Raw genomic sequence first — 16,784 nt, forward strand, 5'->3', positions numbered from 1 at the left:
AACTAAGACACTCAGATAATTAATAGCTAAGAATAAACAAATGTTTGACAATTCAGATATACTGTAGATAACTGACTGGTCTTCAAAATTTTCGGACATACACAGAATACAGCATTTATAATTATTTCATTATTAAAAGATCTTTTGACTATGAGACAGGACTGCTCCCGACAGTACCCCCATTCCATGTCACAGAAGATGATGTGTATCAACCTTCATATGGAGTTGCTTCAACTGTGACAAGCTAACCACTAGGCAAAGAAAATGTCCATGTTTCAACTACAGAGAAATCTGTGCAGAAAGGATAAATGGACACAGAAGTCCATTGGTCAACTGGCAAGCTCTGCCAAGACACACACATAAGTCCTTCATAATTCCTGCTTCATAATTCCTGCTTCACACATCAGAAGGCTGAAGATGGACACTCCAGTGTTATGGGGACACCACTAGAGTCTGTCGAGGCAGTCAGCTGTCTCTGTCATTTCTATAACTTTTGGAAGCTGCATCCCTGCACTTCCTGAATATTCAGGTAATATTTATTCCTTCTCAGGTCTCTGATAGGGTTGAAGACTAGATAGTCAGAACCTTACTATAAGCTTAAATTGTTCAGGATTTAAGATGATGTTCTAGGTCCAAGAAGATGTTTTTAGGTTAATAATCTAAGGTAGGATAGATAATAGAAAAATTTCCTTAATTGCCAAATACTGTGGACTGGACATTGTTAATGTATATCATACCTTATAGTTTTATAATTGTTATAATTATATTCAATTCATATGAAAGAAAAAAGAGCCTTTTATTGTACTAAAAAGGGAAATTGTAGAGAATTATCTTGTGTATTGTAATGCCTGTCAATTAAAAAGACTATGGCCTATGGCTTAGGTAGGAAATAGAAGGTGGGACATCCAGGAGGCAGAAAGAACTCTGGGACAGAGCCAATTACAGGAGATTTGCCAAGAAAGATGTGAGGAGATGGATACATGGCACCTGAGCACAGGTAACTAGACACGTACTAGAATATAGGTTAAAATAAATGGGATATTTTAAGTTAGATTTAGTCAGAGAAGAGCCTAGCTAATATGGCCAAGGTACTTGTAAATATATTTTGAGTCTGAGTCTTATTTCCAGGAGCATAGGCTGGGAGGAAGAACCAGGGCCTAAACCTTACAGCCATCTACAAGAACAAGGATGAGGGTACATTTTCCAGTCCAGTGCAGCACAGCATTTGGCCACAGCTGTCAGACCCAATTCAGCTACGACAAAGCAACAGAAAAGGAAACCATACTGAAGCTGATACTTTCCTAGGCTTATAACAAGACTTTCACAGAAAAAGGTAAACATTTAGAAAACTCAGACCCTGGAGGTAAAACTGAACCTCGGCTTCCAAATCATTCCTAAGAAGTTCAAAGACCAAATGATTTTTATTGATTAGTTCTCTGATTTAAAAAAAAAAAAAAAAATTACTTCCCAACTGCCCCAAGCCTTTTATCTATCAAATATTAAAAATACATACTCCTCAATATTCACTTTAGCATTCAGTCAGAATGTTCCCAAGAACCATCTCTAGTGGAATGCACATTTAGTGAGCATACGAGCAGAGAGGCCTTCTAAGGTTTGTTAAAGTCAAAAACCAACAAGCTGGTTATGGCAGCCAATGACAGTAGGAATTGGAGGCAGAGGGAGGAGGATCAAGATTTAGAGGCCAGCTTAGGTTACCCATAAAACAATCAAAACAAGAAGCCTGAAACCGGAAATGTCCTTTACCAGTTCAACTATTCATCAATACACGCTCGAGTCCCTTATCTCTAACAGATCTCCTGTTTAGGTTATTCTAACAGTTTTTCATCAGAGTGAAGAGTGTCCCCAAGATCACATATGGTGGTACATGGCTTTAATCCCAGTGCTCAGGGGACAAGAGGATCTCAGTAAGCTGGAGGCCAGCCTGGTTTATAGAGCAAGCTCCAGCCCAGCCTGACCTACACAGTGAGAACCCGTCAGTATCTACTAAGATGTGTTACACTCCCTTGCAGAAAATGGCCATGAAATGGAAGGGACAGTCGGGCGATCCTACCATCAGCAACTTCAGTCACAGCCACAGCCGCTGTGGGGGCTCTCCTTGCCAGCATACCTTAAAGAGCGGAGAGACGTGGGCTCGCTTTAAGGACTCTTCCAGACTGAAAGAGAAGAGCACTTCTGCCTCAGCGTCTCGCAGGATGTAGCTCTGCTCATCTGGAAAACAGAACAGTGCTGAAAGGTGCACCCTGTGCAGAGCCAGGCCTACATGCAGGCAGGACATATAACCCACAGCCACATTCATCCTGTGACTTGGGTGTTGGCCTGGCTGTTTTTATATCAACTTGACACTCACTAGAATCATCTGAGGAGGGATAATTGGGAAATTGTTCCCAGAAGATCGAACTATATGTAAATCTGAAGGGCATTTTTTTTGAATTAGGAATGGCTCAGGTTTTTTTGTGGGTGATTCCATCCCTGGGTCCTGGGTGCTGGATGCTGTAAGAAAGCAGGCTGAGCAGGTCATGGGGAACAAGCCAGTAAGCAGCATCCCTCATGGCTTCTGCATCAGCTCCTGCCTCCAAGTTCCCACCCTGCTTGTGTTCCAGTCCTGACTCCTTGGGTGAAGAACAGCGATACGGAAACCTCTTCCTCCCCAGGTTACTTTTGATCATGGTGTTTGATTGTAGCAACAGTAATGCTGACTAAGACAACTATAAGACAGGCAAATGCTCTACCACAGAGCCACACCGCAGCTCCCAGTGTAACTAACAAGAGGCCATCCTGTGTGCAGAGCTTCCACAGGCTGCCCGCCTGTGGGCTTCAGTGAGGATGTGGCCATCCTTGTCTACTAAGACTTGGTGGCACAGTGGGACCTGCCTATCACAGGTGGGTGTCCAAAGGACACGCACTGGGAACGACGGCTGCAGCTCACCTTCTCCCTTGACACCATTCAAAGACTAAACCTTTATGTCTTACTGTAGAATACAAAGATGTCAATCAAAGGAATCCCTGTGAGAGGTGATAAATTTATGAGCTTAATTAAATGAATAAATACCAAGTAGTTAAAGAACAAACTAGACAAATTCTGAGGTAAATCCACGAAAAAGCCATAACTTCACCCTTGAAAATGAGCACCCTTAGCTAGGCAGCAGCCAGGACTGTACAGAGAAATCCTGTCTCAAAATCAACAGCCAGACAACCAGAGAAAGAGAGGGAGAGAGGGAGAGAGGGAGAGAGGGAGAGAGGAGGAAGAGAGGAAGAGGAAGAAGCCGACAAGATAAGACCCCGGCCCTGCCCAGCACGCACCGATAAACATCTGGCGCTTGAAGCACTCCTCCAGCCAGTCCGGAGTCACGATGTGCTTCACCACAGAGATGGCCGTCAGGAACTTCACTGTGCGTGTCACCTTGCTGGCAATGAGGTGGGTACACTTCTTTGTGGACTCAGCAACTTCCCCACCAAGAATGTACAGCTTCTGGAGCCGCAAACACACCAGAAAGGGAACCACATGTCAGCAGAGAGTGACACACACTCAACGGTCACCTTCCTCAGCTGCACTCTTGACGGGAAAAGCACAAAGTACCTCCAGTGGGTCCCTCAGTAGCCAACCCCACAGGAATCTGTGTCACAACACAAGTTCTCCAGACATCAGTAACTGCATCTAAAAAGCCCAAGTTCCAGGGCTCACCGCATTACAGGTATTCAGTCTGCACTGAAGAAGACCCACGGAAGCACATGGACCCCCATCTCCAACTAACAGTGGTGCAACTGGGGGACTGAGGAACACACATGTAACAAAGACCATGCAACAGCCCTGCTCAGGTCTTAGAGGCATATAAATAAAATTTATAACAGCAGTGTTAGCAACTGCTTCCTTTAAAGAAAAAAAAAAGGTGGGGTGCTGCAAAGTGGCTCAGTGGGTAAAGACAGCTGCCATCAAGCCCGATGACAAAAAAGTCCCATTCCTGAAACCCACACGGTTGAAGGAGAGGGCCAATCCTACAAGCTGTCCTGTGATCTCCAGATGTATGCTGTGCACACACATGACACCCTGCACCTCCAACACAACGCAGAAAGTACACAAGGAATAATTACATTTTACATAGAAAGTGTATGAATCTAACTACACAGTCAGTGAATTTTTGACCCTCTTACACCAAAATAAAACTACCAACTAATTACCAAATCCCACCAATCCCTCTGATGTTCTCTGCAAAATGTGTATTTACAAATGTTCTATTATTACCAGCCATCCCACCCACCCTACCCCAGGGTAGCCTCCTTCTTCCCCAGAGACCTAATCATGGGAAGACCATGTTCTCAGAGAACCTAGAGGCCCAGTGCCCTCCAAGCTTGAAGTCTCTATACTCTGCTGTTAGAAACAATGACTTTTACGAAATTGGCAGGCAAATTGAAGGAACTAGAAAATACCATCCTGAGTGAGGTAAACCAGACCGTCCAGCATCTGACTAAAACAGATGCAGATACAGCCAACCATCAGACTGAGCCCAAAGGAAGAGTTAGGGGAAGGACTGAAGGAGCTGAAGGGGATTGCAACCCCATAGGAAAAACAACAGGATCAACTAACTGACCCCCTAAGGCTCCCACGGACTAAATCACCAACCAGAGTATACATGGATGGGTCTGTGGCTCCAACTACATATGAAGCAGAGGATGGCCTCATCTGACATCAATGGGAAGGGGAGGCCCTTGGTCCTGTAGAGGCGTGTTGCACCAGCTTATGGGTATGCTAGAGTGGATGGGTGGGTGGGAGAGTACCCTCTTAGAGGCAAAGGGAAGGGGGATGGGACAGGTGTTTGCAGAAGGAAGACTGGGAAGGGGGATAACATTTAAAATGTAAATAAATAAAATAACCAATTAATAATAGTAAAAAAAAAAATTCATGGTCCAGACTCTTACATTAAACAAAACAAAACAAAACAAAACAAACAAACAAAAAAACCAACTTGTAATGAACTATAAAATAATGGCATTGAACAAGGTGACCTCTAATACTTTATAAACACTATCAGTGGGGCTGCAACAGGCTGCTCGTTCCTGCCAGTGCCACCTCAGCAAGGAGGGTGCATACATGGCAGCTAGCCAAGCACTCCACTGATAAATGGCTAGTGTCAAGCAAAGTCAGGCAGAGAAGACACTACTGAAAAGCTCTAAGCACAGCTTCACCTTAATGTACTGCTGAACTTGAACAGGCTCAAACCCGGTGAACAGCACATAAGGCGTCAGTTCTGGAGTCAGCTTCTTAGTGGGAGGTGGCAAGTCTTCAATTCTGTGACGCAAACACACAGGACAGTGATGACCTCAGACAGGTGCTCTATATATAGGGAACCCGGAACGTAACAAGCTTTAGGAGTTTGAGTGCGGGGGGCGGTTTGGAGGGGGTGCTCCTGTGATGGAAGATGGGCCTTTCTCTCCCACCATTAACATAGAGTTCCACCACAAAAGATGCCACTTGAGACATCCTGGAAAACCAGCATCCAGATCATTCTTGATAAGAACAATGCTCTCAGGTGGACATGGTGCACATCTCCAATGCCAGCATAGGCACAGCCAGCAAAACCAATTCAAAGCCAACCTCAGGTACAGCTGGTCTACATGACACCCTTTCCAAAACAAAAAGAAAAAGTCTTCACTCCCTGTCACTATGGTCCAGCAGTACTTAAGGAAGCAGCATTAGAACCAGTGTCTAAGTCACCGGTCTACCAGCTTGCCCCATGTGTCCAGTCTTCACGCTAACTTGTATGTGCCCAGCAGTGTCCACTCTTCATGTTAACATGTACGAGCCCAGTAGTGTCCACTCTTCACGTTAGTATGTATGTGCCCAGCACAGAGGTCACTCTTCATGTTACCACATGTGTCCAGCATAGTGTCCACTCTTCATGTTAACATGTATGTGCCCAGCACAGAGGCTGCTCTTCATGTTAACACATATGTGCCCAGCATTCACATTAAAGTGTATTTTTAAATATTTTGTAGTAGGGCTGACGGGACCGAGAGCCTCACCACAACAGGTAAGGGCTCTACAAGTGACCACACACCTACTGCCTTATGTTAAGCTTTTAAAAACACCAAATGACTCTGTGGCTGTTGTTACATGCACTACGACACACTGGGAGGGTGTCCTAGCACTTCTGTACAGGTAAGTTCTAGTCACCAAGGCACAGTTTAAATAAAAGCCTTGGTCTTGTACACTCACCTTCAGTGCTCTCAAATCCCATTTCCCAGTTTCTATGTAAACGTGATAGTCTGGAAAACACTTTCAACCTTATCCATATCCATAAACCTGAGTTTTCTTCAGCTTGTATGTGGGTGTGGGGAGTGAGGCAAGGAGAAAATGCTGACTGCAAATGGCTGACCCCTCAACAGTTCCCTCTCAGCAAGTACAGTGTGGAGCCAGGAGCGCTTGAGCATCCTGAGAACAGAGCCTCCCGGCTTGCTTCAGTTCTATGTTGCGTCTGCTCTCAGGGATGTAGGACTGCTGGCCAGCCATGCTGCCTCCGGATGAAGCAAAGAGTAGACAAGGAATAACAGCCAGCCAGCATGCAGAGGGCCAAGCACAGGAGTCACGCACGAGTTTATGCTCTCTTTCCCAGGGTGGCCTCCCTGAGAATTGAAGAACCCAGTATGGCCCAGTATAGGGCACTGGGAGCACTGCATCATAGCGCACTGGGAGCACTGCAGGGGGCAGTCTGACTCCTAACAGCAGCTAACACTTAACACATGGTTTGGGTAAAGTTCTTGGAAAAAAAAAGGTCTTCGTTTTTATTTTTGGTTTTGGTTTTTGGTTTTTCTAGACAGGGTTTCTCTGTGTAGCTCTGGCTGTCCTGACACTCACTCTGTAGACCAGGCTGGCCTCGGACTCAGAAATCCGCCTGCCTCTGCCTCCCAAGTGCTGGGATTAAAGTCGTGCGCCACCACTGCCCAGCACGTTTTTATTTTTAATAAGAGAACATGTGCTTCATCACTGAGTGTCTATCAAATGAGACACTATGGTGTCATGAGGCAGAAGCGAATCCGTACCGGTGTGTGAATGCGTGCCTGCATGTGTGTCTGCGCACCATGTGCATGCCTGGAGTCTGCAGAGGCCAGAAGACGTCATCAGATCCCCTAAAACTGAAGCTACAGGCAATTGTGAGCTGCCATGTGCATGCTGGGAACTAAACCTAGGTCCTCTGTAAGAGCAGTTAGTGCTTTTAACGGCTGACCCACCTCCCCAGCTCCTTGAATACAATTTACTATGAAAACTCGCAGAAACACTGACAGTTGGCAGCAATGTTCAGAAGCTGACCTGTCACGGACAGAGGAGTGTGAGAGACCTGCCCTGCTGCGCATACCTGGCTCTTTTAGAAGAAGGCTGGATGTTGGCGACCTCATTCGGCTTCAGCTTAGGAGGTAATCTTACACCCTGTAATGGAAATGGTGTGTACTTCAAGTCAAACAATCTCCAAGAATATAGAGGCTTCCAAGAGACAACATCACCAACACCCTCGGTCCCCAGGAACAGGAGAGCCACTGCCCTGCCACTGCCCTCACTGCTAGAGCAAGTACTGGCTCAACAAGGATGCGTGGGCCAGGCCAGGAGCAGAGCCTAACACTCCAGATCCTGCCTTTTCCTTTCTCTCCCCCTCTAGTCACCAAATCTCTAGATACTTAAACAGACCTGTCCATCCCCTTCACTTCTCAGAACCCTCAATCATCCACTCCCCATCTTTATTCAAGTACTCTGTCCCAACCTGGAACACAGCAAACCATCAATCCCTAAAACAAGACTAGCTTCAAACCACTAGATACAGGTGACAATCACATCAACCGTGCTGTTATGAGCAAGGAGAGGTGCTAACCTTAGCAAGAGCCTCATGTACCAGAACCAGCCCAAGCTCCCTCAGCAAAAGGCCTTACCCACCAGCTCAAGCCACTGCTCCAGGACAGAAGCAAGCCAACAATGGAGACTGTCTGTGGGGGCCCCACCTCAGGGGCCACCCACACTCTGCCATTGTTCATTTCTTCATACTGTATGTAAACTCAATTGGTTGGGCCTGTCTAGGCTAGAGTGAGTTCAAGGTCAGCCTCCACAACTTAGTAAGCCTTTGTTGTGAATATGTAAAGGGCTGGGTGCAGAACCACTGCCCAGCATGTACACTGGCTCACTCTCCACCATGACTGGTTCTACAAGCCCATTTTAAAAGCACCACATGTATAATCCTAACACTATAGTCATCTTCAGGTAGACATCAAGTTCAAGGCCAGTCTGGGCTCTATATGGGACCTGTCTCAAAAAGCAATGAGAGCAGGGGTTGGGGTGTGGTAGTGATGCCCTCCCCCACCTTGTCGCTTGTCATCTTTGGTAGTTGGGAAAGCTAGTCCTGTATCTTCACTGGTTGTAGCACTCAGGAGCTTGGGTACTGCACCTCACCAGGACAACACAGTGGAGGCCAAGGCACCAGTGAGCCAGTTCCCGAGGGTGTGAGAGCCAGAGAGCTGGCCCAGCCCCTCACAGGCGGCAGCAATTGGGAGAGTAGACCTCACGCCTTGATTGGGCAGCACAGTGGAGCTGACTCTGTAGGCTGAGTGTGGGTGAGCCGGCACCAAGAGCATGAGAACAGGAGTTGACCCGTAATAGGGTGGCTGAGTGGTGGGAACATGATCCTGGTGGTTCAGATAAGGGAGAGCTGGCAAGCTGACCAAGTCAGCTGCCACCCAGGCCCTGATCCTAGGCTCCTGAGTTGTTCTACCCCCAATCTATGTCATCTGGGACTGGCTGGGCTGTGTGAAATGGCCAGTCCTGCTGATCCAAAGCTACATGACACAAGGCAGAATAGGGATGTCCCACAGGAGAGTCCTGGTGAGGATCCAATACTCACAGAAGCCAGAGAACTAAAACCAGACCAATGACTCACTGAAATGAACAATTTGCATGTGAAGATGTGTGGACAGAGGAATATACTGTGGGATGCATTACAGTTTCCACTAATGAGATGTTTTCTATGCTTAGTTGTTTATTTGTTTGTATGTCTTTTATTTGGGAGGGGGAGTTGCAGGGGTGGAGGGTGGATATGAAGTTACAGAGATAAGTAGGACTGGAGTGCATGATGTAAAACTCACAAAAAATCCATAAAAAGTTAAAACAAACAATCACAAAGTATGTATGGAGGGGAACGGGCCTGTAAGAATCTGAGGTCAGAAGACCTTGGGCCAGTCTTCTAGGCATGACAGGGCCATTGCACCCATGAACTCACAGTAACTGTAATTACAAGCATAAAAGCTGTCCTGTACAAGTTCAATCCGGTCAATGCTTCAGCATGGGGGGTGGGAAGTGGGGATACCCCTAGCTACTGACAGTTGACGGTTTCTTTTCTTTTCTTTCTTTTTTTTTTTTTTACCCGAGACAGGGTTTCTCTGTGTAGCCCTGGCTGTCCTGGCACTCACACTGTAGACCAGGCTGGCCTCGAACTCAGAGATCCACCTGCCTCTGCCTCCCAAGTGCTGGGATTAAAGGTGTGTACCACCACCACCACCGCCTGGCCAGTTGATGGGTTCTAAGGGAGGGAGATCAAGTTTTCTTATGAGTGTAGTCTCTGGTAGGTTGACCATGCCATGGTCATGCAGATATGGGCAGTGCTAATCAGACTCAGTGGATTATTTACATACATACATATACATGAGAATGAGTACACTGTAGCTGTCTTCAGACACACCAGAAGAGGGCATTGGACCTCTTTATGAATGAGTTGTGAGCTACTATGTGGTTGCTGGCAACTCAGGACCTCTGGAAGAGCAGTCAGTGTTCTCAGCCTCTGAGGCATCTCTCCAGCCAGGAACAATGGGTCGTAAATGAGTAAACACTGATACAACAAAGCCAGAGGCTCTGAGCCTTAAAGGTGAGGACGCAGAGAGCCCAACAGACAATCCATAAGTAACCTTCCAGAATGCTCTATCCCAAAGCAGCTCATCAGAATAACCAGTATAATGTGACCCTACCCCAGAACCCTCAGGAACGTTCCCCAACAACAGGTAACTCCAACCTGTGGCCTGTGTGTGGCCATACCTCTGCCACTTCTAGTGTCTCTCAGGGCCCTGCCCACTAGCTATGAAAAACAGCTGACATCTGGTGACAGTCTTGCTCCTTAGCTGCTGGAGTGTGACATGGCTCTCTGACACTAGCAAAGATCCTCATGTACACACAGGCACAATCATCACCCACACCGACAGCAAAGAAACATGCAGACGGCTATGCTAACACTCTTATGACACAAAAGATACCCCTCATATGCGACTAAACAAATGACAAGAAGCCAGCAATCATAAACATCCCCACTGCGCTTGAGTAACACAGCAACAGCCAGTGTGTGTGTGTGTGTGTGTGTGTGTGTGTGGTGGGGGTGGGGGGAAAGACATAGAGGAGTGTCGGCAGTGGGGCGTGTGGGGTGACATACAGGAGTGTCCACAGTGGGGGCGTGGGGTGACATAAAGGAGTGGCCAGTGATGTGGGGGGATGACATACAGGAGTGGCCTTTGTAGGGTGTGGGGCTGGCATACCATCAATAGCTCCGCAGTCACCTTCACTGGGGTCCTCCACGCATCTGAAAGAGAAAGATGTCATCTTCCACATTGAATGTACATAAAACCTTGCTGTAAGCCCTTCTTAGACAGAGAGCCTAGACACACAAGGCTTGTCTATAATACTCATTCAGGGCAAGTGAACCCCTGATTCTGCAGCTCAGGTTTCCAGCACAGGCAATTCACCAAGGGCATGCACTGTGTGCCCAGGACCATACATAGCTGCTGGCCACAGGGACACCTTGTGCTGTGCAACAACGTGCATCTGAGGCCAGATGTGCCCTGATGTCCCTTCAAGGACCAGGCAATCCCACAGGGTGACGAACAGCTACACAATGCCGAGTGTCCAATAGGAACACAGAGCAAGGCTTCCCATGACCAAAGCTTTACAAAGCAAAGTGGGCTTCATAGGAGAATGTCAAAACACAACCTAAGAAATGTTTTCAATTTTGAAAATTCTGAAAGGCAGAATTAAAACCTAGCATTGTATATGTACACAAACATGGATTTCAAAGATAAATTAAAAAAATGTCGTTAAAAAGCTGTGTTGGCATCTTATATCCCCCATCCTATGTGAGGCCGTCCTCCACTGAGGAGTGTGCAGTCATCTCATATCCCCCATCCTCTGTAGGGTCGTCCTCCACTGAGGAGTGTGCAGTCATCTCATATCCCCCATCCTATGTGAGGCCGTCCTCCACTGAGGAGTGTGCAGTCATCTCATATCCCCCATCCTATGTGAGGCCGTCCTCCACTGAGGAGTATGCATTATCACAGGGCTGAGCACATATGGGGCAGGGCACCATCAGGGAATAAGAAGAGTGATAAAGAGAGCCTCTCAGACACCAACCCACAGCCACACCACTTGGAACTGGGTCAGTGTGGGAGGAAGTTCAGCTATGCAGAGGGACTAAAGGAGGAAGGTGTGCACGCAGGCCTCGGCACATCAACTGTCACTGACCTAGAAGACTCAAGACCAAGTGTGGAGTGGGCACGAAGGGGTCCGGCAGGTTGAAGGCGGTGTACCGGCTGTAGTGCACTTGCCGCAGGGCCTCGAAGTTCCCCAGCAGAATGTCCCCCAGCCACTGCGCGTTCACACATGGGATCCTCCACTCTTTGGCCTTCTCGTACTTCAAGCCACTTGGTCTTTTTTGTGAGAAATCACATTTATTCAATGTTAGTGTCATCTTACTATGAATTTTTGTCTATTTCCAAAAAAGCTAATAAAACTAATAAAAATGGCAGGCATGTTTCAGCAAAACTGCCAGCAATCCAAGCTGGAGGCCAAGTGCACTTAACCTGGGCTCCAACTGGGTGAGGCTCTGATCTGACTCTATTCCTGGTATCTAAACTCATCAGTTCAAGTCCTACCACTTCATCATTCGCCTAGTCAAGTCTTTATAGGTGTTATTCTGACAGTACCATGAATAGCAATGCCTTTAAAAAACAGAGACAAAGCCAGGCATGGTGGCGCACCCCTTTAATCCCAGCACTCAGGACACAGAGACAGATCCATTTCTGTGAGTTCAAGACCACCCTGATGCAAACAGAGAGCTCTGGGACAACCAGGACACTTAGAGACCCTACTTCAAAGGAACAGTAAAGGCACTGAAGAGTCGTCAGCTAGTAGTGAGCTGGGAAGACAGCCAGAGGGCCTTTGTGTCATTCTTTCCTGGACTTGCACACTTGAAATTCACACAAACTATGACGTGTTAAGGAAGGACTGCTGCCAGGAGTGGTGGTGCATGCCGGTGTCCCAGCGCTAGGGGGCTGCAGGCAGACTGCTACAAGGCTGTCTTCTAAGACGCCACGCCTCCCCCAAACAAACCAAACCACCCAACTAACTCATCATCCCTCTCCTTTGGGCAAACAGAATTGAAACAGCTTCCAAGCCCAGCTTACTCTTTACAGATGAGGACTGTGTTGCTACGGCACAGGTAGCCTGTGTACTTGGCACCCGCCAGGTATGCCATTAACTTCAGGTCATCTCTGTCATTGTCAACAAATCCAGTCACAGAGATAATCTGGGGAGAAAAGAGCACATGAGACACAGCACAGAGGAAGGGCTCTGACTACTGTCATGAATGATCCTACAGCATTAGGGATGTATGTGGCACTGTCATCTCTTAGAGCAGCGAGAATAACTTCACAGATGGAACATGAAGCGCACAGCATCCTTGAGGCAAGAAGAGCTGGGACTTCATTCATTCACAGGGCAGCACTTCCGGCATCTGTGCAACACTGCCCAGCTGATTTCAGGTTACTGTGCTGATCACACAGGGCAGGTCTTTATTTTCTTCAATGTCGCAGGCTCTGGGTCATTAGGTGGTAAGTACCCACAAGTACCGACTAAGTTCTATCCAACAGTGGGTGACTCATCCTAGGTTTTAAAGTGTCAGGGAGGCAAAAAAGACATGTCTTGTGCCAGGCACTGCTATCGTAGGCATGGCACACAGGGGTCTGGGACAGAACTGTGTGTAAAGTCAAGCAGGAGAGGGGATGGCCTCACATGCTGTGAACAGGGTTTGCCCCCGGGTGGAAACGCCACAGGGAAATGCAGGGCTCGATGAGGGGGCATCAGCTTCTTTTTCTTCAGCACCGTGTTGAGCCAGTGTGCAGTCACACACCGCTTTCTCTCCCGTAGTGCCTGGTAAACAAAACAACAATAGTGTTGTCTCTAGCTCTTTGCTGTGGGCCCAGGTAAAGAACAGTTGGCTTGCACAATTCAGGGCCACCTTCCCAGAACAAGTGAATAGAAGATTCCACCTCCAGGAGATCTAAGGCTCCTGGGGCACCGACCCATCTCATGTACCCACAAAGAAACACAAAGAGAAAAACCATAGTCAGGAACAACACAACACAATCTCCCCACAAAGAGACACCCAATCCCCTGCATACAAACACATAACACCCTCTTAAAATTAACCACAGATGAGATGCACAGTACAGAGCAGGCCACAGGACCTAACACGGTGCTCCTAAAGTCAGTGTACATAGATGTTAGCATTCATCTGTCAACTCGCAGGAAGGGTTTTCTAAGAAGGGAAGAAGTGGCCGCCTCAAGGCAGGGGCGGGAGGTGGTGCTAGGGAGCGCACAGCCCAGGCTCACGACTACTCTCTTGGGCCTTGCCCTCAGGAGCCCTTGCATGTGAAGCCCCGGATGGTACCGAATCCCATCTGGTGGTGACTAGGAGGGTGTCTCGCTTTCTCTACCTCTGCTTGTAACTTCCAGTTCCCTTCTACTGCCCAAAGCTGTCCACAATAGTATCTTGCCCACCAAAGCGGCTGATTAAATTCTGGAGGCAGGAGAATAGTCTCTGGAAGACTCTAAGAGCTGCGAGACGGCATGTTTGTAGCTCCGTTGTGTAATGTGCATGGCCTTCAGTTGGATCCCTGACTCAGTGATACCTGCCCTCTGCATGGTGAAGATAAAGGGATCACAAGTTCTCCATCTTGAACTCTGCTACACGCATCAGTCAAGGCTGCTGGGACCACATGACACTCTGTTCCATAAGGAAACACTTGCCTCTAGGGCTGCACATAGCAATGTGGTGTCCTCCCAGCCAGGACGGCCAGCTATTCTTACCTGTGCGTACATACTACTGACTTGACTCTCGCAGAGGAGGTGGGTGCATCGGCTCGTGAAAGTGGGGTCCACAGTGCCACCATGTGCCTGGATTATCTACACAAAAGACCCAGCAAACCTGTCATCACTTTCAATTATTCAGGCTACTACCAACTGTGATTTCAATTCAGCCAGCTATGAACAGAAACCAGAAGGCACTGGCATGACTCGCTCCCCATTCACAGAATCTCCCCGGAACTCAGAATAACACTATGCCATTCAGCCATTTCAAACAAACAGGAATGCAATGGTCTTACTTAAAACTGAGCTTCTTCACCCCAGCACTGCCAACACTTTGGTCAGTAGGGTGTGCTGCACAACTGCCTGAGTGGTGTATGGTGTCTAGTAGATCCAACTTTATTCTGGGAACCAGTGGTGTCTCCACTGACTACCAGATGCTCTCAGAGCAGATCCACCATCCTTACTACAAACCTTGTCACTGTCACATCAGAATGTAGTGTGTAGCAATATTATAACTGATGGGCTAGAGAGACGGCTGAGCAGAGATGAATGAACTGCTCTTGAAGAGGACCCAGGTTTGGTTCCAGCATCCATGCATCTGCCTGCATCTCTAGCTTCAAGGGATACAATGTCTTGAGTCTCAGCAGTTACTACATGCTTGTGGCTGGTGTGAGCATACATGTACGCATACAAACACACACACACAAACAACACAGGAAACATATGAAAGCTGATTCCAGTTTTGGAGAAGGGAACATCCTATCCTGCTGGGGGCTTTACACCCTAGGTATCAGCCATCACCACAGAAAACTGAACATTACAGCACACCAGCTGAAGTGTAAGCTTACCCCTAAGAAAGATCTGGTCTCAATCAAACTCTGGTTTCACTTGCCACCTTGAAATGCAGTGTTTATTTTTATTTTAGCTGTTTGTAACTTTGTGACAGAGCCAAGAGCTCCTGACTACACCTGCTTCCCATTGGCTAAGTTGTGTCCTCTGATAATTACTAGTGTATTCTAATTCACAAATGCTATGTTATTTCACTCCTTTCTGACCTTACGCATTATTCACGATGTCCCTGTGGGAAGGCCAAAAACTCCCTTGGTCCTCTTAGTGTAGGCTTTGTTTCCTGGTGCTGACCAGACCTCACCCCACTCTCCATATCTGCTGTCTTGAAAGTATCCTACCCACCCTCACTTCTAAACTCTGCAGAGAAATGTGAGGTGCTTTAAAGGGCATCTTCAAAGCACGCATCCTCAGGGCTACCTCCCCACACTGCCAGAGGCTCCTCCACACCCTGCTCTTGGTCTTGAGTCACTCAAAGAAGAAAAGGAAGGAGTCACAGCTGCACTATGGCCACTCACACAGCTGGAAGGCCCCACAGGGTGGGACCCTGGCTAGCCCAGAGCATGGCAAGCACTCCCTCAAGCCTTTTTAGGAGAGTTACCCTGGAGGGAAGTAGAACCTTCCCTGGCTTCCTTAGCAAGAGCTAACAATCTCCTTCACCTTCCTTGTCTGACCTGCCAACTCTTTGGTTCTGTTTCACATCTACTTGAAGTTCCCTTCATGCTCATCTAAGAACTCCTATTTCTTGGCCACCATGTACCCCTCACTGGATGAGTGGTTTCTAAGGGGAGGTGTGGCGGAGGTGAGCACTCTAGCTAGACACCTGTGCTCATCCTCACTCTGCTCCCACACTCGGCAGGCAGGCACAGTACCCAGAAATCACCACCCTCACCTGATTCTGGATTACACGCTGTACTAAGCCGCAGACCACGTCCTGGCTGGATCTTGGTCTCCCTTCACTGAGCCTCTGGTTTTTCAAGTGCCCTGAGTTGTCCCAGCACTGCTCTCTCCCTGCTCAGTCTGGCAGTGTATCCAGTGGAGTAAGCTGTTCTTGACAGCTCTCTTCCCTTTTCTGTCCCTACACCCATGACATGGTGTTGCAGGGCTCAGGGATTGCCACAGTGCTGGACCTCTTGCTTCTTGAGAGTAAGAGGAGGCAAAAATCAGAAAAAGACCAAAAAGCAGGGCCAGGAGACTCGTGCTGCTGCCCTTATCATCATCATCAGAGCCTTCAAGCAGACCTGAGAAAGCCAAACCAACTGGGAGGAAGTGTTGGCTTGGCTTGCAAAAGCTTGTCCAAAACATAAGAGGCCCTTGGCTTATTCCCCCGCATCCCGCAAACTGGGTGTGGTGGCACATGCTTTCAATCAAGTGGCTCAAAGAAGCTGTTCAAGGTGACCTTTGGAGTTCAAGTGCAAGTTCTAGAGACTCTACCTCAAACAAACGTATGAAACACCAAACTTTACTGTTTCATGACCTTGGATTCTGGTTCTACTTTTTCATGAAGCTTCTCAATGCCCATTCCACAGCTCCCAATGCTCCCCCACTTTTCTTCCCCTACAGCCCCCAACACCCTCTGGCTCTCCAACCCTATCTTTGTGGGTCATCCTTTCCTGGTTGGCCTACCACTCTCCTCCTGGTGAGCCCAGAGTCTATACCTTACCACACAACATAGTACCCAACCACTCCATTCATCCCTTTTATATACAGCTTGTAAGGAAAATCTAAATTCCACTACCTTAGCATCTAAAAAAGTAATGGA

The 16,784-nt window shown here is 47.7% G+C and overlaps 1 protein-coding gene across 3 annotated transcripts in view; it reads right to left on the minus strand.

The window, feature by feature from the left end:
* Paxip1 (PAX interacting protein 1) overlaps positions 1-16,784 on the minus strand; it is a 53,165-nt gene that overhangs the window by 6,747 nt on the left and 29,634 nt on the right. For all 3 annotated transcript variants that reach the window (XM_076913278.1, XM_076913277.1, XM_076913279.1), the window contains 9 exons: positions 14,177-14,272; positions 13,100-13,237; positions 12,493-12,614; positions 11,552-11,736; positions 10,573-10,616; positions 7,371-7,441; positions 5,203-5,305; positions 3,322-3,490; positions 2,129-2,229 (listed from right to left, as the gene is read on the minus strand). In XM_076913278.1, the coding sequence (XP_076769393.1) occupies positions 2,129-2,229; positions 3,322-3,490; positions 5,203-5,305; positions 7,371-7,441; positions 10,573-10,616; positions 11,552-11,736; positions 12,493-12,614; positions 13,100-13,237; positions 14,177-14,272 (1,029 nt within the window). The remainder of the gene's footprint in view (positions 1-2,128; positions 2,230-3,321; positions 3,491-5,202; positions 5,306-7,370; positions 7,442-10,572; positions 10,617-11,551; positions 11,737-12,492; positions 12,615-13,099; positions 13,238-14,176; positions 14,273-16,784) is intronic.

This window comes from Arvicanthis niloticus, chromosome 15 (assembly GCF_011762505.2).
Source record: "Arvicanthis niloticus isolate mArvNil1 chromosome 15, mArvNil1.pat.X, whole genome shotgun sequence".
NCBI lineage: Eukaryota > Metazoa > Chordata > Mammalia > Rodentia > Muridae > Arvicanthis > Arvicanthis niloticus.